Source organism: Tamandua tetradactyla, chromosome 4, assembly GCF_023851605.1.
Source record: "Tamandua tetradactyla isolate mTamTet1 chromosome 4, mTamTet1.pri, whole genome shotgun sequence".
Classification (NCBI taxonomy): domain Eukaryota; kingdom Metazoa; phylum Chordata; class Mammalia; order Pilosa; family Myrmecophagidae; genus Tamandua; species Tamandua tetradactyla.
The window spans coordinates 10328071-10355072 of record NC_135330.1 but is presented as its reverse complement, the minus strand read 5'-3'; the positions used below and the strand labels follow the sequence as shown (position 1 = coordinate 10355072).

Sequence of the window (27002 nt, the reverse complement as noted above, 5' to 3'; positions counted from 1 at the left end):
ATATTATGAAAATATTTATATTGAATAAATATATATATGAATAAATATTGAATGCAAACATATCAGTATTTGCTGTAAGAGTGAGAAGTATGAAAATAGCCAATATGTTTAAAGCCATGAGTCAGTATGACATCTGTAGCAGTTTTATGTTGTCTCCATAACACATTACCACAAATTTAGCTTAATACAACACAAAAATATTACCTTGCTTTACTGCTGGCAGCAGTGGTGTACATCTCACTGGCCCACAGTCAAGGTGCTGGTAGGCAGCTTTCCTTTCCGGAGGTGCCAGGGAAGAGTCTGTTTCCTGCTCATCTGGGTTGTTGGTTCTGGGCAGTTGCAGAACTGAAGTCCTGGTTTTCCTACGAGCTGTAAACCAAGGTCCTCTCCCAGCTTCTAGAGCTCACCACGCTCCTTGGCTTGTAGCCCACTTCCTCCATCTTCAAAGCAACAAGGGGGCTGGGACCTTCTCAGATCTCATCTCGGACTCACTCTTCTCCCTCTTCTTCCACCTTTAAGTTCTTACATAATAGATCGGGCTCCCCCCAGTAATCCAGAATAATTTCATCTCAAGATCCTTAACCTCATCACATCCGCAGTCTCTTTTGCCTAATAAGACAATGTATTCACAGGCTGTGGGGATTAGGGTGTCACCATTATTCTGCCTACAATATCAGAGAGGGGATGAGTATAGATGGTGAAGAGAGATCGTCTGAGAATGGAGCCCTGGGATATTTGAGAGTTTATAGGTCGGAGAGATGAGAAAGTAATCAGTAAAGGAGACGAAGGGGCAGCCCCTGAGCAGGACTAGAGGAATTGTCAGTGCTGAATGTAAGGGAAGACTCTTTCCAGAAAGAGATAATCAACATATCAACTGCTGCTGAGACATCAAGGAAGATGAAGGCTGGTAACTGACCACTGGATTTAGCAAGATGTAGGTCCCTAATTACCTTGACAAGAGCCGTTCTAATGAAGTAGTGGGGCAATGTATGATGAGAGAAGATGCAAGAAAGAAAAGGACTTCACCGAAGATATGCAAATGCCCAATAACATGTGAAAAGATGTTCAGCATCATTATTCATTAGAGAAATACAAATCAACACTACAGGATGCTATCTCACACCCACTAGGTTTGCTGTAGTTTTTTTTTAAGAATAATAGCAAATGTTGGTGAGAACACAAAGAATTAGACCCTCATAGATTGCTGGTGGGGATGTAAAATGGTGCAGCCACTGCAGAAAACTTTTGGCAGTTCCTCAAGAGATTAAACATAGTTACCATATGACCCGGCAATTTTAGTTCTAGGTATATGCCCAAGAGAATTGAAAACAAAAACATACACACTTGTGGGTACACAGCTGTTTCATGGTGGAATGCTCGCCTTTCATGCGGGAGACCCAGGTTTGATTCCCAGACCACGCACCCAAAAAAAAAACATATGCACTGTTGTGGCATGCTTTGAAATTTGTTGGGGTTTTTTTTTTGTATATATATTATCTTTCACAATAAAAAAAGTCAAAATACTACAATAAATATATATATACAAATGTTCATAGCAGCATTATTCCTAATAGCCAAAAAGTATAAACAATCCAAACGCCCATTAAGTCATAAATGGATTTTGAAGTGATATATCCACACAATGGAATATTATTCTGCCATCAAAAGTAATGAAATACATGCTGCAACATTAATGAACTTCAAAATGTCATGTTAAGTGAAAAAAAAAACAGACACAAAATGCCACATATTCTATGGTTCCATGTATATGAGCTATCCAAAATAATAAATCTAAGGAAACAGAAGTGTTAGTGGTTGCCAAGACCTGGGGAGAAGGGGTAATAGAGAGTGACTGCTAACAGGTAGGGCATTTATTTTGGGGGTGATGAAAATGTTCTAGAAATGATAATGGTGATGGTTGCACAGCTTTGTTAATATACCAAAACCACTGAATTGCAGACTTGTGTCAGATTGCAAAATCGTGAATTTTGTGGTATGTGATTTTTAAAAAGAAAGAAAGGAAAAGGGGGGTTTGAAATAAAATGTAGGTAGTGATAAGAATTTTTCTATGAAGGAGAGCAGAAAAAATGGGAGTACTGTAAATTCCTAGGACTTTTTTAATGGGAGAAATTAAAATAATTTTATTTAACTATAAAATTAAAAATAGTCCAGTAAGGGTTTCTTTGTTTGTTCTAAATAATGCAGGGAAGAACTTGCAGTGTGATATCACTGAGTAGGCAATTCACGATAGAATCCGGTTCTCAAGAGAAGCACCAGGCAATAGGCGCAAAAAAATGTTCATAGTCACACGGAAATGGACAAAGGCAAATGTACAGTTTCAGATACAGGGAGGAGGGTGGGTGTGGTGAAGGAGCTTCTGGAAGTTCTCTGATTGCTTCTATATGGTCTATATGGTCAGTGTAATAAGAGGGAAAGTAATCTGCTGAAAATGAGGATGGGGAAGAGACACTGGGATTCAAGGAGAGATGAAAAGATAAAATATGGTCATCTAAGAAAGTGGGAGGGGGAATGGCCCAGGGATGTTTATCATAAAGATTGTAGCTCAGCATCAAGGGCCCAAATGAGGTCATGAATTTAAAGTCAGCATGACACTGTTTTTTTCCAGCCATGTTGGATTATTTCAGGGAATGTGGTCAGCCCACAGGTATATCTGCAACCAGAAACTCAAGTGCCCTTTACATATTCTCTTCTCCTCTCATTTCTGTGACTCTGTTTCATTGTTTCCCTCTGCAGACCAGCTGCCCTGCTTCTCAGGTGCATGTGGTAGGAAGTGTGGCCACCAACCTTCTCATTTTGACGTCTTAAGGTCCAGCCATTCAAAGAGAGACAGCTTTCCTTTCTCAGTTTACAAATTCCTGGCTAATGACTCTGTTTGACCTGGCTTAAATTGAGGGCGTAAGCCTGGACTTAGTACCTGTGGTTTTCAGGAATTTCATCAGAATAGTTTGTAGGAAAACAAGTGTGTAAAGACAGAAAAGGCTGTAGGAAGAGTGCTGAAATAGTCCAGGCATGACTGATAAAATGAGGGGAGTATGGGAGAATAGGGGTGAGAGGAAGGTGGGGCATGGTTTGAAGGAAAACCCAATGCAAGATGGTGACTGGTTTGGGTGTCTGGGATAAGGGAGAATTGCCAATATTAGGGAAATTATCATCTTTTTCTTTCAGAATCACATTTCATTCTTTTTCCATCTGAGTATCCTGTTATTACAGCACCCTTTGTTGAATTTTTTGTTTGTTTGTTTTCTTTCTTTGTTTGCTTGTTTGTTTTTTGGGAAGTGCATGGATTGCGAATCAAAGCTGGGTCTCCCGCATGGAAGGCGAGAATTTTACCACTGAATTGCCCTTGCACCCCACCTCACCCCCACTCCCGGCTTAATTTTTGATAGTGTAAAACTGCAAATGACCCAAGTGATAGGGGAATGGTTATTGAAAGTTCAGATACACTGGATAGGATATTCTACAACCATTAAAAATAACAATTTTGAAGGCTATGCTGCAACATGCAGAAATTCCTGGAGGTCAGCTACTGCTGTGAAACAAACAGCCTTGAAATCTCAGTCATACAATAATAAGCATTTGTGTCTCACTTGTACATTTGCAGGTCAGTTGGTGTTCAGCTGATCTAAATGGGCTCAGTTGAGCTTAACTGTAGGCCAGGAATTCAAGGCCTGCTCCAAGTCTGCTCCACGCGTCTTTCATTCCTCAGAGACCAGGGGCTATTCAGAGCATGTTCTTCTCATGGCAATGGCAGAAACCCAAGAGAGCAAGCTCGATAATGAAAGTATGACTAAAATGTTCTGTAACTATTTCATTGGCCAAATCATGTCATGTGAACGAAGCCACATCAAGCTGGCTGGAAAATACACTCTGGCCCTAATGTTAGGAACTACAGAGGGCGTGGTTATAGGGAGGGATGAAGTAACAGGAACAAAGATACAATCTACAACAACGTCCTACAGAAAAGCTAGATAGGAAAAAGCACATACAGGATATAAATTTGTACCACTTGATCATAACTATGTAAGCTATTTTTGCCTATCAACAAAGAATGGAAATAAAAATGAAAAACTGTTATTATCTGTATAAGATGATAAGAATTTTTAATTTGCCTTTCTCCATTTCTCACACACGATAGTATTACCTTTCTTTTAAAAGTAAGTTTTAGAACCTTCTTCAGAGTAGGCAACTGTTTTATCTTAGTTATATCATTAAACTAATGGTTTTATCCATTATATTCAGACTGAGTCAAAGACAATGAAAAGTATAGGTATTATATTTAATTAATTATTCTTACCCCCCAATCTCAAAATCATATCTAATGAACTTCAGTCAATACGGATCTTTAACTTTACCATTTGACCTAAAAAATTTGCCTTTTATCTCATATGCATTATTATTATTTTTTTAATTTTGTACCAAATAAACATTTCTTGCTTTAGTCTCACACAGAAGTTGAAGTTTTAAAATATGAATGACCATCTATTCTCAACACCCTGCAATAGTGACATTCCTTTGTCCTTCCTCATGTAGAAACATTTTTTAATTTGTACATTTAGTCATTATCATTGGACACTCTTGGCATTCCTAAACTGTACCACCTCAATCTTTATTGTCTCTTTCCTTCTGGTTTCATATGGGCCCCCAGTCCTCCTCCATCATTTTCACTTTCAGCTTCATTCACTGTACTTACATTATTTTGCTACAGTCAGGTAGTAATGTGCTATCCATCTCTGAATTTTAACAATCTGTCCTGTTGCACAATCTATATCCCTTCAGCTCCAATTTCCCAATCTCTACCCTATTTCTATCTCCTGATGACCTCTGTTCTTAACTGAAATTCTCCAAGTTTGCTTATAATCTAACTTTATATCAGTGAGACCATACAGTATTTGTCCTTTTGTTTCTGGCTAATCTCACTCAGCATAATGTCCTCAAGGTCCATCCATGTTGTTACATACTTCATAACTTTATTATGTCCTACAACTGCGTAATATTCCATCGTATGTATAGACCACAGTTTGTTTAGCTACTCGTCTGTTGATGGACATTTGGGCTGTTTCTAGCTCTTTGCAATTGTAAATAATGCTGCTATAAACAGCAGTGTGCAAATGTCCATTTGTGTCCTTGCCCTCATGTCCTCTGAGTAAAGACCTAGCAAAGGAATTCCCGGATCAGATGGCAATTCTACACTTAGCTTCTGGAAGAACCACCAAACTGTCGTCCACAAGGTTGTACCATTTTACATTCCCGACAGTGGATAAGTGTGCCTCTCTGTCCATATCCTCTCCAGTACTTGTTGTTTTCTGTTTTTTTCAATAATAGCCATAGTGGAGGGTGTGAGATGATATCTCATCGTGGTTTTGATTTGCATTTCCCTAATAGTCAGTGAACTTGAGCATCTTTTCATGTGCCTTTTAGCCATTTGTAATTCCTGATCTGAGAAGTGTCTGTTCAAATCACCCTCTTTTGTAACCCACATTATGCTTTGTAAAAGAGAAAACACAGATGTTGCCCAAATCATGCCTCACCCACTTATTACTTAGGAGAACTTGCATGAGGTACTTAACATCTCTGAATTTTAGCTTTTCCATCCGTAAAATGGGGATTTCTGCATCACAGAATTGTTGAAGGTCTAAATGAAAGATTCATGCAAACCCTGTTGAATGAGATTATGAAAAATAATGCAAAGGGGTTTGAGAATGAGAATGCTGACATTCAGGACACACCTTGCATGGAGGAGGAAGGAACCTGGGAAGACCCAAGAGGGAGAAGAGTCCTCTCTGAATGCTTGCAAGAGCCTTCATTAGACCTTTATCTAAAGTCAGAGATAAGGTAGCCTAGCTGAGCTGGGAGGGAACCAAGACACCCCGTGTTCTAGTTTGCTAGCTGCCGGGATGCAATATGCCAGAAATGGAACAACTTTTAAAAGGGGGGATTTACTAAGTTGCTGGTTTATAGTTCCAATGCCGAAAAAATGTCCCAATTAAAACAAACCTAAAGAAATGTCCAATCTAAGGCATCCAGAGAAAGATACGTTGGTTCAGGAAGGCCGATGAAGTTCAGGGTTTCTCTCTCAAGTGGAAGGGCACATGGCGAACACAGTCAGAGTTTCTCTCTCATCTGGAAAGGCATATGATGAACACGGTCAGGGTTCTCACATGGCGAACACAGTGTCACCTGCTAGCTTCCTCTCCTGGCTTCCTGTTTCATGAAGCAATCTGGGAGCCATTTTCCTTCTTCATCTCCAAAGGTCGATGGCTGGTAGACTCTGCTTCTCATGGCTATGTCGGTCTGCGCTGCTCTCTCTGAATCCCCCATTCTCCAAAATGTTTCCTCTTTTATAAGACTCCAGCAAATCAATCACAACCCACCCAAATGGGTGGAGACACATCTCCCCTAATCCAGTTTAACAACCACTCTTGATTGGGTTACATCTCCAGGGAGATAATCTAATTACAGATTCAAATATACAGTATTGAATTCTGTATTCTGCCTTTACAAAATGGGATTTTGATTAAAACATGGCTTTCTAGGGTCCATACTACCTTTCAAACCAGCATACCCCGGTATCTATAAACCAGACAACCCACTCAGGGCCCAGAGTCAGCCCATCTCTGACACAAGAGCTGGAATCCAAGGCAGGAGGTAGAGGGTCAAGAAAATGAGGATCCCCAAGCACAGGGAAAATACCCATGTACCAAGGTACAGGCTGCAGCAAGTCCTCAGGCAATGCAAGGCCAGAGGTGAAGTAGTGAGGTCCCCACCTCAGACCTCCGGGCCAAGTGGGGTCATGGGACGTCATCATGTCCACCCTGCTTCTGAATGGCGGAGCCACCAGAAGGATCACCTGTAACCTCTGTGCTCTGTGGCTCGTGGGAATGGAAGGAAGGGTGGCCCAGACTCTTCACAGAGAGCCGAGGGTGTCTTCTTAGTTCTGGCCTCCACAGCTCCCTCCATCCAGAGGGAGCCCCTGGTTAAATCCAGAAAGACTCATGATTCCAATTCAGGGTAAACAGTGGCAGGACCTTAAGTGATGTCCAAGGTATTCAGAAAGATCCTCAGAAACAGAAGAGATCCAGGCAGGCTCCATGGAAAAAGGTATCTTGGACTGGCTTCCAGCAGGTTTGCTGAATTTCAACAGGCAGGGGTGGGAGTAAGGAGCAGGGAGCAAGAACCATCATTCCAGATAGAGGGATGAAGCTCAGCAAAGAGGGGGCAACATAGTGCATGGGCCAGCAAGGCTGAAGGGACGCTGGAAGCTCCAGAGAACAGGCTGGAGAGAGCTGGATCAGACCTTCCACAGGCTTGACCCGTCAGAAAGGAGGAGGGAGTCAGGTACCCCAATCTCCAGACACTGCACATCTATTCATACCATTACGTGCCCCTCTCCCAGGCCAGGGGAAGAGCTGAGGCTGGTTTTCTAAGAAGTCAGCCCATGACTTTGGTCTTCCTAGGTCATTCTCTGGGAATCAGAAGATAAGGAAAGGCCTGATATACTACCAATTCCTCTTCCCACTCCATAGGAAAGTAGGTTTGGGGTTCAGAGGCTGAGGCTTAGATCCAGGTTAGTACAGGCAGCAAAGAAAAGAGGCTGTAGTCTAGAGGTGTAATGTGCGCCTACACCGTCCTCCCCCACCCCAAAATACACACTGATACACTGAGCACAAGCCCCATGGGAGCCCACACAAGGTCTGCAGACGAAGCCTCAGTCCAATCCCTTTATGGACTCCCACCCACCTGTGCTGCTTTCATCGATCCCTGCACAGCCTACAGCACCCATGTGCTAAGTCCATCCTCCGCGGCACGGCCAACATCTCCACGCAGTCCCTGTGCCCGGGCTCGGGTTCTCAGTCACACACCAGGGACACGGATGGAAGAGGCAGTGGGAATTTGCCCCCTGCACACGCAGCCACAGGTCCTCTTTAGGGAAGTTTCAGGAGGACAGGATTTTGGGAGCCATGTCAATGGCAGAGGAAGAGAACTCAGCCAACAAGGGTGAGGATCCTGAGTGTGAGGGCAGCTTGGGGAAGGCTGGAAGCAAGAGGAGGTGAACAGAAGAAGGAACAGAGCTGCGTGTGCCAGGGAGCTGAGGTCACGGGGTCAGGGGAGACAGACCATGGGCAGCTGGAGCCGGGCCAGAGCCGAAAGAGACAGATGTCTACAGGGCATCAGGCTCTGTGTGGAGGAGTCCCAGGGGTGCCAGATTCTCCTGCTTTCTCCGATCAAATCATGTACGTGGCCTGGCCTGGGTTATGGATCTCACTGTAGATAGTAGCTGTAGGCTCTTCTCCCAGATGTTGCTCACCGAACCTCTAGGAAAGCAAGACAGAGGGTTCCTGAAGCAGCTGAGGGACAGCGTGGCACCAGGAGACCCACATAGAACCAATGGCTGCAGCCATGCACTCCCAAAGTGCCCAGCACCGTGCTGGCCCCAACTGCAAATTCCCTTCGTGATTCCCTGTGATTATCCAGAAAGAGGTGAGGAGGCAGTGGAGCCAGAAATGGAAGATGCTCGAGTTCAGGAATTCTAGTGCCAGACAATGAGTGGTACAGGACTGCCCAGGCTGGCCACACAGCGCTCCTGGCTCTCACCTTGTCCTTGCCCTCCGGAGACCCCTGCCGGCTCAGCTCTGCATAGTGGATGCCGCCACCATTATCCTTGTCGTCCATGTGCAAACCTGCACCTGAGACACAGAGTTTCTGTAACTGAGGAAACCTGCCTCCCTCCCCCACTGCCATGAACTCCAAGGCCACGATCTCACCCACCACCCCCTCTGCAGGGCCCACTCCCGGTGCAGCACGAGGCGGGAGAAAGGGGACCGAGGGTCTGGTGGGAGACGGAGGTGTCTGGGCCCAGAAGGAGACGGGCAACCTGCCTCTTCCAGGCTCCAGCTTCTTCTTCTTCCTTCGTGTCTTCCAGAGGCACAGTCCAGCTCCCAGGGTCAACAGCACAGCCCCAAAGACTCCAAAGAGGCTTCCCATGCGGCTAGCAGTGGTCAGTCCATGCGACTCTGCTTTTCTCACACACGGAGTGAACAGAGGTTAGGGCGAGAGAGAATCTGAGATGTCAGGGGAGACTGAGAAAAAGCAGGTGGGAAAGTCAGGAGGGGCCTGGCGCAGAGACTACGGAAGAGTCCAACATGGCAGCTGACCAGGCTCCACGGTGTCAGGGACACTGAGATGAACAAGATACGGCCCACGTCCTCAAGGGTCCGTCACCCAGGAGGGGAGACGGACACACCAAAAAGACCATCTGTCAGAGAGAAGACTCACCGCTACAAGAGAGGCTTCTACCCTGCGCAGAGTACTTAGGGAGGGCTTCCCGGAGGAAGTGACATAGAAGCTGAGTCTTTTTTTTTCCTTTCTTTCTTTCCTATTTTCTTCTGTAATATTTTACTGATAAACAACACACAACACAAACATTCTTAACATTCAAGCATTCCACACACGGTGTACAATCAGTGGCTCACAATATCATCACATAGTTGTATATTCATCACCATGACCATTTTTTAGAACATTTGCATCACACTAGAAAAAGAAATAAAAAGAAAAAAGAATAAACCCTTACATACCATACCCCTTACCGTTTCCTCTCATTGACCACTAGTATTTCCATCTACCCAAAATATTTTATCTATATTCCCCCTTTTTTTTCTATACCCCTTACCCTTTCCTTTCATTGATCACTAGTATTTCAATCTCTTCAATCTGTTTTCACATTTGTTCCCCTATTATTTATTTATTTTTAATCCATATGTTTTACTCATCTGTCCATACCGTAGATAAAAGGAGCATCAGACACAAGGTTTTCACAGTCACACAGTCACAATGTGAAAGCTGTATCATTATATATTCATGACATAGAAGCTGAGTCTTACAGGAGGGAACAGGAATTTTTGAGATACTCAGGGTGAATGAAGCATTCCAGGAGTGAGGAACCCCATGTTCAGGAAATAGCTGCTTCAAAGCACCAGCCCCCTGGGGTTGTCAGCAGCCCATTGCAGGCGGGGGAGGGGCGGGCAGTGGGCAGGAGCAGGGCAGGCTGGAGTCTGTGTCCAGAGGGTGTTGTGTGTGATGCTGTGTGATAACCTTCATCTGAGATTCCGGAAAGGAGGCGGGCAAGGCAGAGGCGGGAGGTAGGGTTTTAGATGATGTTCTGACACCATCAGATCACTCCCGCAGCAAGTGAAGGATGGATAGGAGAGGGTGAGCTCGCACACAGAGACACAAGCTCAGCCATTCAGTCAATGAAACACTAAACAAACTTTGGTCACAAGCTGGGCTTGACATAGGAATACAAAAGAGACCAGGGTCTGGTCCCTGTCCCTGAGCTGATCCAGTCTGCGGGAGGAGACAAGGGATCACATCATCAGGACTCAGGTCAGGAGTGGTAGAGGGAGGCCCCGAGATGAGGCACAATGGACGGCTCCCTAAAGGTGCCCAGACCTGAGGGCAGGGCCAGCTGCACCCTTCGCAGGCCCTGGTGCAAAATGAAAAGGGCAGAGAAGCCTCTAAACCCCGACCCTGGCAGGAAGTCACTGACAGACAGACTGACGTAGCCCACACAGACAAATGGCACAATCGGGTTTGCTTTTCAAAATGTGCACTCTGGGCACACATGGAGGGCAGACGGGGTGGGGGCAGGATGCAAGGTAGGGAGAGCTGCTGGAAAGGGCAGACGGGACAGATCTGAGAGACATTTAAAAGCAGAAATGATCTGGACATGCCGCCCAGAGTCCTGCATGAGGTGACCAGGTGGGAGGTGGTACGTAATGAACATGATGGGAGAAAAATCCTGGACCCCCCAGAACTGTCCTCTCTGAGCTCTGACTCCCTTCACCGCTGGCAGGTCACACTCACCATGGATACAGACGTCCCGCAGAGCTAAGCTGGCATTTTTCTGGTCCACGGAGTTGCTGATCACACAGGTGATGCTGGCATTGGGCTGGCTGAGGGGCAGGCTCACAGATAGAGTGGAGGTGTTGCTGACAGGTCCCCATGTCCCTCTCAGCTCCACTCCTCCAGGGAGGTCCTTGCCCTCCCAGGTCACATTCAGGTCCTCTGTGGCTCCCGTGACTGGGCACTCCAGGGTGACATTGCACCAGTTTGCGGTGATGGACAGTGGCTTGGCCTGCATCTGGGGTTGGGGGACAGGCTCTGGGGTAGCAGGGGACAAAAGAATGAGCAATGTCTCATGCATGTGGGACCTAGCACACATCACACCTTCACATCCAGTGTCCCACTGAGACCCCAGAAACCTATAAGGAAGACAAAAGCATTCTACAGATAAAGAAATTATGACTTAGAAATGTAACAAATGTGCCCAAAGCTAAAACAGTACGAAAGGAAGCCAATGCATTGAACCTTACATGATTTCACTAGATGGAGCAAGTCTTTAAAAGTTCCCACATCAAAATAAATACTGGACATTAGATGCCACCAATCTCCCACCTCTTGGTATTTCTAATAAATTAGGAGAAAATAGAGTCTGCAGATTGGTGGCTGGGTGGTATCTTGCAAATGGGGAATAATTACTCTTAGAGGTAAAGGTAGGCAGTAAGTGGGGTGAGATGGGTGCCACTTACCACACACAGTGAGATGGAACACCTGGGTAAATCCTTTTCCTCCAGTGTAGGTACTTCGAGCCCGGTATTGCCCACTGTCCGTGAGGGTCAGTTTCTCAATCCTCAGGGATGTCATGTTGGGCACGTGGACCCTCTGCTTGTCCTTGTCTTGGAGACTGACCCAGGTTGGACTGTCAGCCCCTCTTTTGAAACACAGCAATACCGTGAAGTCTGACTCAGGACCTAATTCCCACGAGACTTTCTCCAGCTCAGTTTCTGGCTTTGGTATCACATGAAACAAGACGGAACCTCCCCGGATCTGCTTCAGGAAACTGGGGCCCTCAGAATTCCAAGTGCCAGAACCCAGAGCTCTAGAGCTTTTGGTCCCAGTGCTCCGGACACCTAGGGCATTGGAAATAGGAAACATGAGTATTCACTCATCAAGAACAAATGAGAGAACCACAGAACCCACTTTTTAAATTAATCCATCCGATACCAACCTTTGATTCTGGGAAAGCAGCCTAGTACAATGAATTTGCAGCAAATCTGGAATCAAATCCTGATACTAGGAGAGTGTGATCTTGAACAGATTACTCAAGCTGGCTGACTCCACTTTCCTTATGGGCCTCGTGACAGTATGAATTAAATGAGATAAAGTAGCCCAACACCCTTTCGGCACCCAACACAATTCCTGATCCACACCAACTGCATGGCTGCAGCAGGCACCCCCTAAATGGCTCCCAGTGATGGGTGCCTCCTCGAAGTCACAACCCTGCGGGACTCCCCTGGAGTGTGGCTCTACCTGGTGACCTGCTTCAATGAGTGGAATACAGCCACAGTGATGGGGTCACTGCAAATGGGACCATAAAGGACAGTGACTGGCGTCCTGCTTGTGCTCTCAGTCACCCTCTCTCTTCTTCACTCTCTCTAGCTCCCACTGGAAAACTGTCCTATGGAGAAGCCCACAGGGGGAGGAACTGAGGGCAGCCTCCAGCCAACAGCCCACGAGGAACTGGAGAGCCCAGGAGGAGCTGAGTTGTGCCAAAAACCATGTGGGTGAGTCTGAAAGCAGATCCTTCCCCACTGAGCCTGGGGTGACGTCAGCCTTGGCCAATACCTTGACTGTGGACTTTCAGAGACCTTGAACCAGAGGCCCCAACTAAACCACCCTGGATTCCTGACCAGCAGGAGCTGTGAAATAATGAATATTATTGTTTTAAGCCTAAACTAAGATGTGGAGTCATCTGTTACACAGCAAAAAGGACTTCTACAATAATGAGGGTTGCTTTCCCTTCCCTTTCCTTCTAGGCAGTGTGTTAGTGAGGATGGGCTGCATTCTGCTGTGGTAACAACTACAAACAGCAGTGGCTTAGAACTTCCACCTCCATGTCCCCACGAGAGACAGTGGGGAGAGGCTCGTCACGCATGGGTGGAGGCTGCTCCACTTGTAGCTGCTCCACAGGGAGCCCCCGGCCCCCTCACAGCCTCCTCAGCCAGAGGCTCGCACAGGAAGTTTTCACTGCACGTGTACTGCAGTAGCATAATCTCTGCTCATATTTCTTTGGCCAGAACTAGTCACAAGGGCTTGCCTAATTGACAGGGATTAGGAAGTGAAGGCTGGGGCTGGGGAACAATGGACTATTTGGTGAGCAGCTGTGGTCCCTGCCACCCAGAGTGCAATTCCCTAAGGAGTCTAGAGAGGGCGCCCACCAGTCTTCCTCATCTCTACAGAACTGTGACCAGTGGGCTCAGTTGAGCCCTTCTCTGCCCATCTCCACCACCGCGGCAGCACCTGCACAGGCACCGTCCCCAGGGAAGCAGAAGACCCTCTGTCCTCCCTCTGGACCAGGGACAGGATGGAACTAGACCAGGGGACGCTACCACAGAATGACCTCGTCCTTGAAAGGAAGCACCTGTTCCTTTCAGCAGGTCAGGGCCCACCTGGGATGGCCACTGCCACCAGCCCTCTCTCCAAAACTGTCCCTTCTTCCTCTCATCAGGCCCCACTCTCCTGTGGTACTTTAAATCCATTTCCTGCTCTGACTACAAACAGAATAACTCAGAGCATTATTCACATATAAAAATATTTCAGAGAGTTTCCTCTGCAGTCACGTAGTCATCTTCTCTGGGCCAGGACTCCATCCCGGACCCCCAGTTCCCCGCAGGGGATTCGGCATCCAGGGCTCAGCCCCTTCTCAGCCTCAGGGCTCCTCCTTTCTGCCCTTTCACATCTCACACCCCTCCAACTACCCTGTCCGGGAAACATCAGGGTCTTCTCCACGCTGTCCTGCAGGGCATGCACCTGTGACGCAGGACAGACACACTGACAGGGCCCATGGAAGGTGACTGAGAGAAAAGCCCATGAGGCTGTCCTGCAAGTTTCTCTAAAAAGCGAGGACCCAATGCCATGGCCCAGCCAGTGCAGGGTCCTGTGCTCAGTTTGCAGCAGGAGGAGGTGGCTGAAGTCCACCCTGTCCCTCCTCAACTCTACAGACCACAGGCTCCCGCACGTCTCAGGATTACTTAGATCTTGAGGAACCTGAGTCCAGACCAGCCTGTCCGAGGTCTAAGTGCTGTCCAAGGGGGCCAGGGGACAGCCACTGCGGGGCAGATGCTGACACTGGGATCTTGTTGTAACAGGTGCCAGCAGGGCACCGGTCACACTGTCACTTGAACAGAAATGACAACTTGGACACTGTAATCTCCATTGAAAGAGTGAGGAGATCACTTCTCAACAACTCTGTGTGGCTTTTCAATTTGCTCTTATTTTGAACAGGAAATACATTCACATGGCTTTAAAAGGAGAATGATATATAGGAGCAAAAATTAAATTTCTCTCCTATCTCTGACTCCTATTTCCCGTTCTTTTCCCTAATCCAGTTCCTTTCCCTAGAGGCAGATACTGTCATTTGTTGCTTCTGTCTTTCCAGAGATAATTTATACACTCAAAAGTGCGTATCTGCATGAGCGTGCAAGCACACACACTGTGTGTGCTGGTCTGCTCCAGGCTTTTCCGTTCACAATAAACGGCGGCGCCCATTCTGGATCAGTCCGTGTAAACCCATCTCCCTCCTTGGACGGCTGCATGTATCTCACTGTGGGGCTCGAGTCTGGTTTACTTCTGCCGGATGTTGTAAGTTGTTTCTTCCACTACAAATCATGCTGCTGTAAAGAGACTTGTATTTGAGACATGGCACAACAATGTATATCTTGTAAGTTAAATTTCTTGGATGGAGCTAATCAGTGAAAGGGCATGTGTGTGGTAAGGGTAAATCCAAATCAAAAGGAAAAAAGAACTTCCCAGGTGCAAAAAGGGAAAGAGATGTCTTCCCCCATCCCTTTTCTTTCACCACTTACAAGTTAAGAAAACATGTAAGTTCTTTTTCGTCTCCTTTGAACTGTAAGTAAATCTTTTCTTTAAAGCCTAAATAAGCCAAGGAAGGAAGCCATTTCTTTGAAATGTAATCAAATGTAGAGCCTGGATTTCTGTTTCCTGAGAAGAGACTAACATAACTTCAGAACGCCTCCTACTTGTAAATCTACTTCAGTCCAAAAGATACAGGAAATTATCTTAAGAACATGCATGTAACGGGTTGTGTTTGCTTAGCTACATAAAGAAAATAAGTTGTATTTTCTGTCTTTGCAATCCCTTTAGCAGATTGTCTATGATGCATCACACTCTGGTATAAAATTTATTCAAGGACAAAACTGTTTTTCTCTTATCCCTTTGTGCAGGGGTTTTCTGGGATGGGTGAAGATTCTGTGAGACGGTCAGAACACTTGCTTGCTTACATTTCCCTAAGCTCCCTCCTTTGCACCTATGCAGTGAAGCTCCTTTCCACGTGCAGTTTAGAGGCTGCCTGAATCATGAATCGTATCTGCTCAAAAAAACTCCCAGAATTTGGCCTGATATATTTTCCTTTAAACTTTTTTTATTGTATAGTATAAGATATATACAAAGCAAAGAAATAGGAAAGCAGTAGGTTTTTTTTGGCATATTCATCATCATGATCATTCTGAGAACATTTGCATCAATTCATAAAAAGAAATAAAAAGACAACAGAAAAAGAAATAAAACGAAAACAAACCAAAAAAATTATGCGTACCCTACCCCTTAACCCTCCTTTTCATTGATCACTAGCATTTCAAACTAAATTTATTTTAACATTTGTTCCCCTATTATTTGTTTTTGTTTCGTATGTTCTACTCATGTGTCGACAAGGTAGATAAAAGGAACAGGCCAGATGTATTTTTTAACAGTTCAAAGTTGTGCCTCAACCCACAGGTAACTACTGTTAATGATGTTCATCCTTCCAGACTTTATCTGTGTACCACAAATACTCTACACCCGTGTAAGCAGGGCAGGGTCATTTGTGCATCAAAAACTCATGGAAGATCTGGGAAATGAGCCAGACCTTCTTTGCCACTTCATCTCACCCTTGGAATAACTTTTAAAGGACTTTAAAGACTAAAGGAGTGTCTCTCCATTCACTCTATCAGGATAAATTATGAAAGATATTGAAATGAGCAAAACAATTACTGAGCATGCTGCCCAGAGCACCATTTCACGCCCCACTTCTACAGGCGCCAGTGCCTTCCACTGTGTGAGCTATTTCACAATCATAGTAATTTAGCCAATTTGCATTGCTGATGATACAAATTATTCTTTTCTTTAAAAATACAAATACATTTTGTCTTGTGGGATATAATTAATTATTGTTCTGTGGATACTGGCAAGTCTTGCATCTATTTGTAAATTCTTTTCAGCATGCCTGATATCCTGTGTGTTCTTTGAATTTCCCATCGAACTTGTTGTATTATCCTACTTGTTTCCTCTTTAATTAGTCAGTGAAATTAAAAATTGGGGACATGTTCATTTTAAATTCATCCCAGTCATGATTTTACCATTAAAAAAAAAAGTATCCTTTAATGCCATAGGCAGTTAACACATTCATTACTAATCTAATGTTACCTATATATATAAACAGAAACACTAACTGTAAGTCCTCTATTTAATCTGAGGATCAAAGAAACAGCTACTGATTCCAACGGGGGCGTGCGTGGTTGGTGTGGGTGCCCCTATGACAGTTGGACTTACTGAGAAACAGTATTTCAGCCTCCAACATGGCACCTCCCTAAGGGATTTTCACTGGTAATTCCAGCGTCTAAGAGAGGAACCATGCCTGAGAGTCCATGAGAAAGAAGCTCGACCCAGCTGGGGGCCAGCTGCAAGAGACAGGCACTGCAAAGCTCCAGTGAAGGTGGGTCCTAGTTTAGCTCTGCTAAAGGGCACAGCTGTAACATGATTTCCTGAGTCTGGTCTGCTCGCCCAGTTTCTGCAGACACTGTAAGGCAGAAGGTGAGTCCTGAGTAGATGGTTGATGGCACTGGCACCAAGCCCCAGGAGCAGAGGCAGGGAAATCAGAGGGCATGGCTCCATGCCAAGGGCCAGGCTGGAAGAGAGGGATGGCTTCTTTCTCTCGGGGGGCCGAGGAAGGTGGGACACGGTGAGTACAGGGGGTCTCCCCTTTGAAGGTGCCCCAAACAGGCTCATCAGCTCATCCGTGTCAAGCGACAGAAATGGGAAAGAATAGGATGAAAGGGACAGAGCAGAGGTCCTGAAGCAGCCACAGGTGACTTGTGTCTGGGTGGAGACAAGGAATCACAGACTGTCCTGGCTGGGAGGGGCCGAGGTGCTCTGGTCCAGCCCCTCACGTGGCAGAGGCTCAGGCTCATGTGAAGTGAACTTGCCCGGGTAGTGCCAGGCAGAATCAGACCTGGGACCCGGTTTCCTCTCTCCCATCCCCCACCCACCCCCACCCCTGCCACCGCCACCAGCACGAAGCAACCCAAGGGGTCCCTCCACCCTCTCCCTGCCCTCCCAGCATGTCATGCCCTCCAGGACTGCTGTCTGTTCTCACCATAACCTGAGCAGTTCCAGGAATTCCACTTGCTGAACCATCCCTGGAAAGGGAAGCAGAAAATTTGAGTGGTTTCCCAGAGCAATGATTTCTGACTAGCGAGGGGAACCAGGGAACAGAGATGAAGTCTCAGCCTGAAGCTGCTCCAGGAGGATCTGCCTGCGAAGCTGGATGACAAACTACAGCTGGGAGAAAGCTGAAACAAAACCTAAAAAGGGAAAGAAGGCAGCAAGAGCTCTGAGAGCTACAAAAAGATGTTAATTATGAAAAAGGAGAAGAAAAAGAAAAAAAAGGAAGAGGAAGAGCAGACACAGTAGAAAGGCAGGATGCAAGCAATTTCACAAGACTGAGTTACAAAATTATTTTATCTAATCCAAACTCTTTGTGTCTCCATAGCTCTGTCCGCAGCGCACAGAGGCAGAGGCCCGTCTCCCCCGCCCCGGCCGGCACACAGGTGACACTCAGGAACAGGCTGTTACTGTCACGGGGAGGGCGGCCCTCAGCACACAGACCTCTCTCACTGCTGCTTTCTCCAGGAAATGACAGTATGAATTGATCCCACCCTCAGGATTCTCACCTTTACTTCCATACGACCCATCCAAATGCATATCCAGGAAAGGGTATAACATTTTGAGAATAATGAATCCAAATACTTCAGCACCACCCACACCAATACCCACCCCTCTCCCCAAGACAAGAATGTGCTTTCACAGGGGACAATCCAGAAAGAAAAAAAAAAGCATCCTTTTAGGTTTCCGCACAAGGCCACAGAGCACTTTAGGGCGATGCTCCTTCCAATGGCAGTCTCTTCCTTCCTTCCTCCCTCCCTGCCACTCACTCTTCTTTCCTTCCTTTCTTATCTTTCCTTCCTTCTTTCTTTCTTTTTTTAATTTTGAGTCTTCCAACCCCAAAGCCTGTGGAGAAAACTCAATAGTATTTAACATATTTTTGCAGTTAAATGGAATTGGAGAAGAGAAGGCAGTCTACCATTTTACTGTAGATGGCAAGTTATTTAGTTAAAAAGGGTCTAATCCCAGGTTGCTACAGCAAGGCTCATTGTTAATTCAAGATGTCCTGTTTAAAAAATGCTCTGTAGGGCGGTGGGGTGGATGCTCAGAGGCAGAATTCTTGTCTGCCATGCTGGAGACCTGGGTTCGGTTCCCGGTGCCTGCCCATGCAAAAAAATAAATAAAACAAAAGTGCTCTGTAACCTCTTTTGTTGCTCAGATGTGGCCTCTCCCTCTCTAAGCCCAGCTCCGCAGGGAAAATCATTACCCTCCCCTGCTTGCAGGACATGACGTCCAGGGGTGTGAGTCTCTCTCCTTGGCAACTCCCAGGGATAAGCCTGGCCCTGGCATCATGGGATCAACATGCCATCCTTCCAAAGGGGGAAAAGAAATGTAACAAAATAAGGTATCAGTGTCTGAGCGAGGTCAGAAGGAGTCAAGAGGCTATTCTGGAGGCTGCTCTTATGCAAGCTTCAGCTAGGTATTGCTAATTTCTACAGTTTGTGATACCCCAACCAACATCATTTGCATTAATCACAAAGAACACCCAGGGCTCTACTTGAGATCCTACAAATGTTGCACAAACTGAGTTTACTTTTCAGAAACCTACAAACTTTTGGATGGTTCCTAGGCCAGAAACATCCTAAAACCCAGAGGGGCCAGCCTCTCCAAGAACATCAACCAGTTCCATTCCCCTATTCCATACTGTTGACACCCTTTTTCAATAAGAAAAAAGTTAGAATGGGCATAACCCAAATAGCCCTAAAGATTGTGAGAAGGAGGAGTTATAACAGAGGAGTTAGGATTTCGCAAATGAGTATGATTGCTTAATCATTACATTGATATTTCCTTTTAGTCTCCAGTGTCTCAGAACAGCTAGAACGAAAAACCTAAAATTGTTTTTTAATCTTTGAAATCTGTTCTATAACTACTTGTTAAAATGTACTTTGAAAATTATTGCTTTTTTGTATATGTGATATATTTCACAATTAAAAAAATGTCAAAAGGAGATTAGGTGAGACGTGACCCCTGCCTGACCTATAGCAGATACTCAATATACTGGTCACTATTACCATTATCAAAGGAACATCTGGTTTCATGCATGATCTGGGAATTCACTCCCTGGAGCCTTCATATGCTTACAGTAAATAATGGAGTTTTTTAAAAGTGCTCTGTAATCCATTAACACTCATAAAATTCCAGGCAAGTTCATATAGTGGCTGGGATATTTAAATATATACATGAAATTTTATTAATATTTAATTTATGTATATACAAAACAATAAAAGCTTTCAAAGCTTTCACCAGAATTCACACTTCACTAGCTCCTCTTATTTTCATTACATTTTATTTAATATCTTTATACATATAGACATATAATCTTCCATAAATTCATAAATATGATATTATATGGGCTTCTTGACAACAGTCTTTTTTTTTCTCAGATCCTGTTTTTGCTGAAATCCCCATCCTTCCTTTCTTCTCCTTTTCTCTCCATTCCCCTCCGCCCTTATTCCTGTCTCATCATCCTCCTATGAGTCCTATTAGCAATCTTTTATGTATTCTTTCCCATGAAAATGGTTTCTTTTAAAATTTGGAGTCCAATGGTACCTTCTTTTCTCATCACGTTTACTTCGTGGAAAGCCCACCCGTTAAAGTGGTACATGCGTTCTCTAAAGGCTCCGTAACATTGCATGGCACAGACACTTCCTATCTTATGCAACCATTCTCGGGTTGATGTGGCAAATCCTCCTCGCCTCCTGGTTTTCTCCCAGTGCTGCAATACCCTTTCCTCTGGTGTCTCCAGGGCCCAAGCAGCATTTGGGGGTGACAGTGGAAGCAACTCACTGGGATGACAAGGGCATCCCTCTAGAGCATTTATTTCATCGTGTTCTACCCATTACTTCACTTCCTTAGACAATTTTTAACATTTTTATTTGAAAACTAACACTGAAGGGGGGATGCAAATTCACAGGCAATGTAAGTAAGATAAACCTGAGACTTCCAAGCAACCCCTCCTACGTGATGAGCTGCTTGAGGCTGAGCCCGAACCCTAGCCCGGAGGGCAGTTCCTCTCCTTTCTCAAGGGAGCTTCGTCTAGCTTGGACACCCGAGTTCCATGTCGGGTTCCTTCCCAGGGACGCCCGGTCCCTCTGCCTCCAGGAGCTGCCTTCTCGGTCTGTCTCAGCCCCTCTCTCCAGGCTGCCCAGACACTGGGTTGCCACCTTTGCCACCAACTAAAGGCTGTTCTGTTCTTTCCGTCCCCCTATCCCATCCCTCCCAGGCTCTTACCATACACACTGCTTTTTGCTAAATTACCGTAATGATTTCCTTTTTTTTGTTCAGCGTGGTCAGAGGGGCCCTGCCCCCCCAGATCCCTAATGGCCCTCCCCTCCCAGAGTGCAGATGACTCACCGAGGACGAGGCTGAGGAATGTCAGGAGCCAGGACATCCAGCAGGGGTGAGAGTCTTCTGAGCCGGGCCCCATAGCAGGCTGCAGCAGAGAGCACATCTGAGGGGGAAGCAGTAAGCAAAGAGGAAAAGCCCAAGCCCCAGGATCATTTCACAAAGCTTCCCCCACCCCCAAGGCGGGGCCAAGCCTGGAAATAGTAGATCGTAATCACCGTAATGGCCAGTTGCAGGAAAAGAGCCCCATCAGTCTAAACAAAACAATTCAGCTGTTTCATCTAATCCCCCACATTATGGAAGGCACTTAAAAAGTTACTGTAGAATAATTGTACAGAAACATCACTTTTTTTATGTGCCTGACACACACTGAACTGACCCCACTCTGGTCTTATGCACACACGACTCCCGTTAGCCTCTTCCTGAGATAGCCCCCAGGCAGCCCTACAGACCAATGCGAGCTCAATGTCAGACCTGGACGTCACTCACGGAAATGCTGCAGTATGCTGCTTCTGATTTTGGGGTTTGTCTCCTGTCGCTACCCCTATTTAATGAGTCAAACATTCCTTCTGATTTTTCACAAACTTCAAGTCTAATTGCCTAAGTAAAAAGCATAGGCACAAGAACAAAGCTCTTTGTGGGAAATACTATTTCCCCATATGGCCAATGCAAATATTGGCATTTGCCTTTTGCTGACAGCTGCATGGTTCCTCAGTTACCATTAATCCTGGTCACGCCCCCCCAGAGGCAAAGGTTAGAGAACAGCAAGCCTAGTCTCAGCCACCTGCTGCAGCTCAGCCCCTGGCCTGTCCCCAGAACTGATGCTCCCACCACAACCCCTGAGAATCCTGCCTCCCTTTGCCCTGTAGCACCTCATCACATTGTTGGGAATCCCTCTGGGGTGGGGGTGGGGGCAGCTGGAGCGCCTGAGGGCATAGCTAGGAGGGAGGATTGGCCTCATCTCCTTTGTGTTTTTCTAATTTGGCTTCCTTCTCTCTATTGTCAAAGATCTTAAAGGCTGTTTTGAATAAGTCTTTTTGAGGGGTTTGAGGGCCATCCTCTAGTTTTTGTAACTTTTCCCTAATGCCAGATAAGATTGTGTGAAGAGGTGAGTGTGTGGTACCTTCCGCTAGAGCCGGATTCAGCCTTTAACTTAGTATTTGAGGAGAGACTCCATCAATCTATTCATGAATGCAGCTGGATTTTCATCAGATTTTTGTGAAATTTCTTTAAGTTTATTATAATTAACTGCCTTAAGGGCAGCCTTTTTCATGTCTTCTATTAAGCAGGTTAAAAAGTGGTCATGCAGTTTCCTAATATAACTTATATAGACAGATTAATTGAACACCATAAGTACATGGAACTTTGAAAAGGAGATGAGATTTTGCAGGTTTGCACACAGTGATGCTCTGATAAATCCAGAGTGATTTGAACAACGTATAAAAAAGTATTTGCAAAGTCCCCTTGGGGGAATGGTGAGAAAGGGGGGAAATTCAACTTCCCATTTGGAGAATTCCTGACATTCTTGCAAGCAGTGGGGACAACCAAATCAATAGGCTGAGCCCTTAGTCTTGGGGTTTGTTCATATGAAACATCCCCACAAAGGATAGATAAAGCCTACTTAAAATTAGGTCTAAGAGTCACCCTCAGAGAACCTCTTTTATTGCTCAGATGTGGCCTCTCTCTCTCAGTCAACAAGACAAGCAAACTCGCCGCCCTCCCCCTCTCTACCTGGTACATGACTCCCAGGGGTGTAAACCTCCCTGGCAACATTGGACAGAAATCCTAGAATGAGCTGGGGCTCAGCATCAAGGGATTGAGAAAACCTTCTAGACCAAAAGGGGGAAGAGAGTAATGCGACAAAATAAAGTGTCAGTGGCTGAGAGATTCCAAAAAGAGTCTAGATGTTACCCTGGAGGTTATTAGTACACATTTTATAGATATCCCCTTTTTAGTTTAAAGTGTATTAGTGAGGTGAGAGAAAAGTGTCTGAAACTGTAGAGCTGTGTTCCAGTAGCCATATTTCCTGAAGATGATTGTGTAATGAATGATATAGCTTACGTAATATGACTGTGTGATTGTGAAAACCTTATTCTGATGCTCATTTTATCTACAGTTTGGACAGATGAGTAAAACATATGGATTAAAAATAAATACATAATAGGGGAACAGTGTTAAAATTAAAAAATATATATATTGGGTAGATATAAATACTAGCAGTCAATAAGAGGGAGGGATAAACGGTATGGTATGTATGCATTTTTTCTTTTTTCTTTTTATTTCTTTTTTCTGGAGTGATGCAAATGTTCTAAAAAATGATCATGGTGATGAATATACAACTATGTGATGACATTGTGAGCCACTGATTTTATACCATGTATGGAATGTTTGTATATTAAGAATGTATGTGCGTGTACATTGTTTTAGCAATAAAAATTAAAAAAAAAAAAAAAAGAAGAAGTGGCCATGCAGGTGTGCAGAGCAGAGAGGAGGGGGACGTGGGCACCCACGCATGCCACCGCCCTGTGGTCCTCACTGTACCTCCCTCCAGACACCAAGAAGGTGACAGGCTGCCCTCTGACTGTATCCGACAGACAAGTACAGATGAGCTTCTTTCAGAAACTGGATTTAAACAAGCAGCTGCCATTGGGATACATCTTAAAAACGTCAAGGTTACTCATGCTTTCTCCAGCAATCTCACAAGGACCAAGCAGACCATACACAAGATTTTGGAGAAAAGCAAGTTTTGCAGTAATGTGACCGTGAAGTATGATTCGAGACTCCGAGGAAGGGTGAAAATGCCTGGAAAAGACTTTTTTTTAGTATTTTTGTCAACTCATCCTGAAAGAAGCAAATCAGAAAGAACAGTTCTCACAAGGCGCACCAGGCAACTCTCTGGAAACTTCTTTAGCAGAAATATTTCCTTTAGCGAAGAACCTTGGATTCAAATTGAATTCAAACGGCAGTCCTCAAGGATTAGCAGTCAGTGTCTGAGTTGTGAGTCATGGAGCGCATAGGAGAAGCCTATTTGATTATCTCCTGACTGACCTTAAGTGTTCCCTACCAGCAACTGTGAGTAAACCTGAGACTGTACCTGTCACTCTCAATTCGGGGGTTAGTCTCTTTATCATAAACTTGGAGGAAGGAAAAGAAGTTAAACCAGCAATTTGGTGTGTTTGTATGAACCTAAAGGAACATTTAAACTGAGTGACTGAAAGTCACCAAGTCTAAACCTACATCAGTATCTAACAGTTTGAGCCTCTGAGGGAGGAAGCACTTTGGCTTTATTTATTTCCGTCCTCTGCTACTGCTGATTTGCAAACAGTTAAAAAAACTTTCTATTGTACAGCAGGTTATAAAGTTCAAATGCAATCATAGCCACATAAAACACTAATGGAAAACCACTTAGAAAGGACTTATTTGTTTGAGTACAGTTGGCATTTTCCAGCATAATTTTTTCACCCAGCTCAGTTCCATCTTTTCTTTTTTTTCCACCCAGGATGAAGGAACTCAGTGTTATAAAATGGGGGATTAATAACCTTCTTACTGTGTTTCTTTCCTGTTTTCTTCTGTTGATATTTTTCTTTACTGTCTGAAAATCTAGCCTATTTTATTGGCTCTTGGTAAGATACTGTAATGCTTTTCACTATCTCAACCAGTATTTTTGGGAGAAGAAATGGTTTATTCTGTCATTCCCACTGCACATGTGTAGTAACATGTTTTTTTTTAAGAAGTGTTGTCCTTTAAATTAAAAATTGTCACCGTCATGGGCAGGCCACGGAGGCTCAGCAGGCAGAGTTCTTGCCTGCAATGCCAGAGACCCGGGTTTGATTTCTGGAGGCAGCCCATGCAAAAAAAAAAAAAAAAAGGTTATCACCGTTATAAATTTATGGAAAGTGACACTACAGTTTTTGCTTTTGTTTTTGTTGTATAGAGAGCAATGTTGGAATTTGTTTTTAGCAGGTATGGAATGTGGATGAGTAGAGATTATGATTTGAGGATGCTCTGGGGTGGAACTGAAGTTAAGGCATTATTTGATTTAAAGAAATTAAAGAAGCAGTCTGAGTAGAAGTTTAAGGAGCAACTCTTCTAAACAATTAGTCTAAATTAGTCTGTTTTGCAGAAGGCAAAGCAGTGAAAGCCAAGAAAGGAAAAAAAAGTGTTAAGAGATGGACGTGAAATATCCACTTGCCTCTTATCTAATCTGTAGCTGATGGATTTGCAGTTTAAGGGAGAGTGTAAATAAATTGAGCACTTAACAGTACACTATACATAACCTCAGAATAAAAGAAGAGGCACCATTGAAAAGAGAGAAAAAAGATTCAGTTGCTACTTTTTTCCACCAGATGGTGCTGGAGAAAATCTATCTCAATTAACTTAATGTTGTTAAGTGCTGCACGGGTGGTAGAGGTGGGCAGGAGGGCTCAGGAGGAGGCACTGAGGCAGCTGAGCCTCACAAAGCTCTGTAGAGATGAGGAAGACTGGTGGCGCCCTCTCTAGACTCCTTAGGGAATTGCACTCTGGGTGGCAGGGACAACAGCAGCTCACCAAATAGTCCATTGCTCCCCAGCCCCAGCCTTCACTTCCTAATCCCTGTCAATTAGGCAAGCCCTTGTGACTAGTTCTGGCCAAGGAAATATGAGCAGAGATTATGCTACTGCTGGACACGTGCAGTGAAAACTTCCTGTACGCGCCTCTGGCTGAGGAGGCTGTGAGGGTTTCGGGGGCTCCCTGTGGGGCAGCTACAAGTGGAGCAGCCTCCACCCATGCGTGACGAGCCTCTCCCCACTGTCTCTCATGGGACATGGAGGTGGCACTTCTCAGCCACTGCTGTTTGTAGTTGTTACCACAGCAGAACGCAGCCCATCCTCACTAACACACTGCCTAGAAGGAAGGGGAAGGGAAAGCAACCCTCATTGTAGGAGTCCTTAATGCTGTGTAACAGATGACTCCACATCTTAGTTTAGGCTTAAAACAATAATATTCATTATTTCACAGCTCCTGCTGGTCAGGAATCCAGGGTGGTTTAGTTGGGGCCTCTGGCTCAAGGTCTCTCAAAGTCCACTGTCAAGGTATTGGCCAAGGCTGACGTCACCCCAGGCTCAGTGGGGAAGTATCTGCTTTCAGACTCACCCACATTATTTTTGGCACAACGCAGCTCCTCCTGGGCTCTCCGGTTCCTCGTGGGCTGTTGGCTGGAGGCTGCCCTCCGTTCCTCCCCCTGTGGGCTTCTCCATAGGACTGTTGTCCAGCGGGAGCTAGAGAGAGTGAAGGAGAGAGAGGGTGACTGAGAGAGCACAAGCAGGACGCCAGTCACCGTCCTTTAGGGCCCCATTTGCAGTGACCCCATCACTGTGGCTGTATTCGACTCATTGAAGCAGGTCACCAGGTAGAGCCACACTCTGGGGGAGTCCCGCAGGGTTGTGACTTCGAGGAGGCACCCATCATTGGGAGCCATTTAGGGGTTGCCTGCTGCAGCCATGCAGTTGGTGTGGACCAGGAACTGTGTTAGGTGCCGAAAGGCTGTTGGGATATTTTATCTCATTTAATTCATACTGCCATGAGGCCCATAGGAAAGTGGAGTCAGCCAGTTTAAGTAATCGGTTCAAGGTCACACGCTCCTAGTAACAGGATTTGATTCCAGATTTGCTGCAAATTCATTGTACTAGGCTGCTTTCCCAGAATCAAAGGTGTATATCCAATGGATTAATTTAAAAAGTGGGTTCTGTGGTTCTCTCATTTGTTCTTGATGACTAAATACTCATGTTTCCTATTTCCAATGCCCTAGGTGTCCGGAGCACTGGCACCAAAAGCTCTAGAGCTCTGGGATCTGGCACATGGAATTCTGAAGGCCACTGTTGTCTGAGGCAGATCCGGGGAGGTTCCGTCTTGTTTCATGTGTACCAAAGCCAGGAACTGAGCTGGAGGAAGTCTCGTGGGCCTTCGGTCCTGAGTCAGACTTCAGGGAGATGCTGCGTGTCAGAGAGGGGCAGACCTTCCAACCTGGGTCAGTCTCCAGGACAAGGACAAGCAGAAGCTCCACGTGCCCCATGTGGCATCCCTGAGGATTGAGAAACTGA

At 45.3% G+C, this 27002-nt stretch overlaps 1 protein-coding gene and 1 pseudogene across 4 annotated transcripts; one reads left to right on the top strand and one right to left on the bottom strand.

Annotated features, from left to right (window-relative positions):
* Nucleotides 1-4092: 4092 nt before the first annotated feature.
* Nucleotides 4093-21503, bottom strand: LOC143679999 (SLAM family member 8-like). Of its 4 annotated transcripts, none has more exons than XM_077156549.1 (7): nucleotides 21397-21503; nucleotides 20932-21010; nucleotides 11610-11990; nucleotides 10885-11181; nucleotides 8898-9035; nucleotides 8614-8699; nucleotides 4093-8333 (listed from the first exon to the last, which is right to left on the bottom strand). In XM_077156549.1, the coding sequence occupies exons 1-7, from the start codon at nucleotides 21484-21486 to the stop codon at nucleotides 8244-8246; spliced, it is 1161 nt and encodes a 386-aa protein (XP_077012664.1). In that variant the 5' UTR covers nucleotides 21487-21503; the 3' UTR covers nucleotides 4093-8243. The 4 variants fall into 4 exon arrangements, with proteins under 4 accessions (XP_077012664.1, XP_077012662.1, XP_077012663.1 ...); XM_077156547.1 differs by having other exon boundaries at nucleotides 8614-8705; nucleotides 21397-21501; XM_077156548.1 differs by having other exon boundaries at nucleotides 8614-8705; nucleotides 8898-9032; nucleotides 21397-21501.
* Nucleotides 21504-23388: 1885 nt separating this feature from the next.
* On the top strand, nucleotides 23389-24153 carry LOC143680145 (fructose-2,6-bisphosphatase TIGAR pseudogene; annotated as a pseudogene).
* The last annotated feature ends 2849 nt before the right edge of the window (nucleotides 24154-27002 follow it).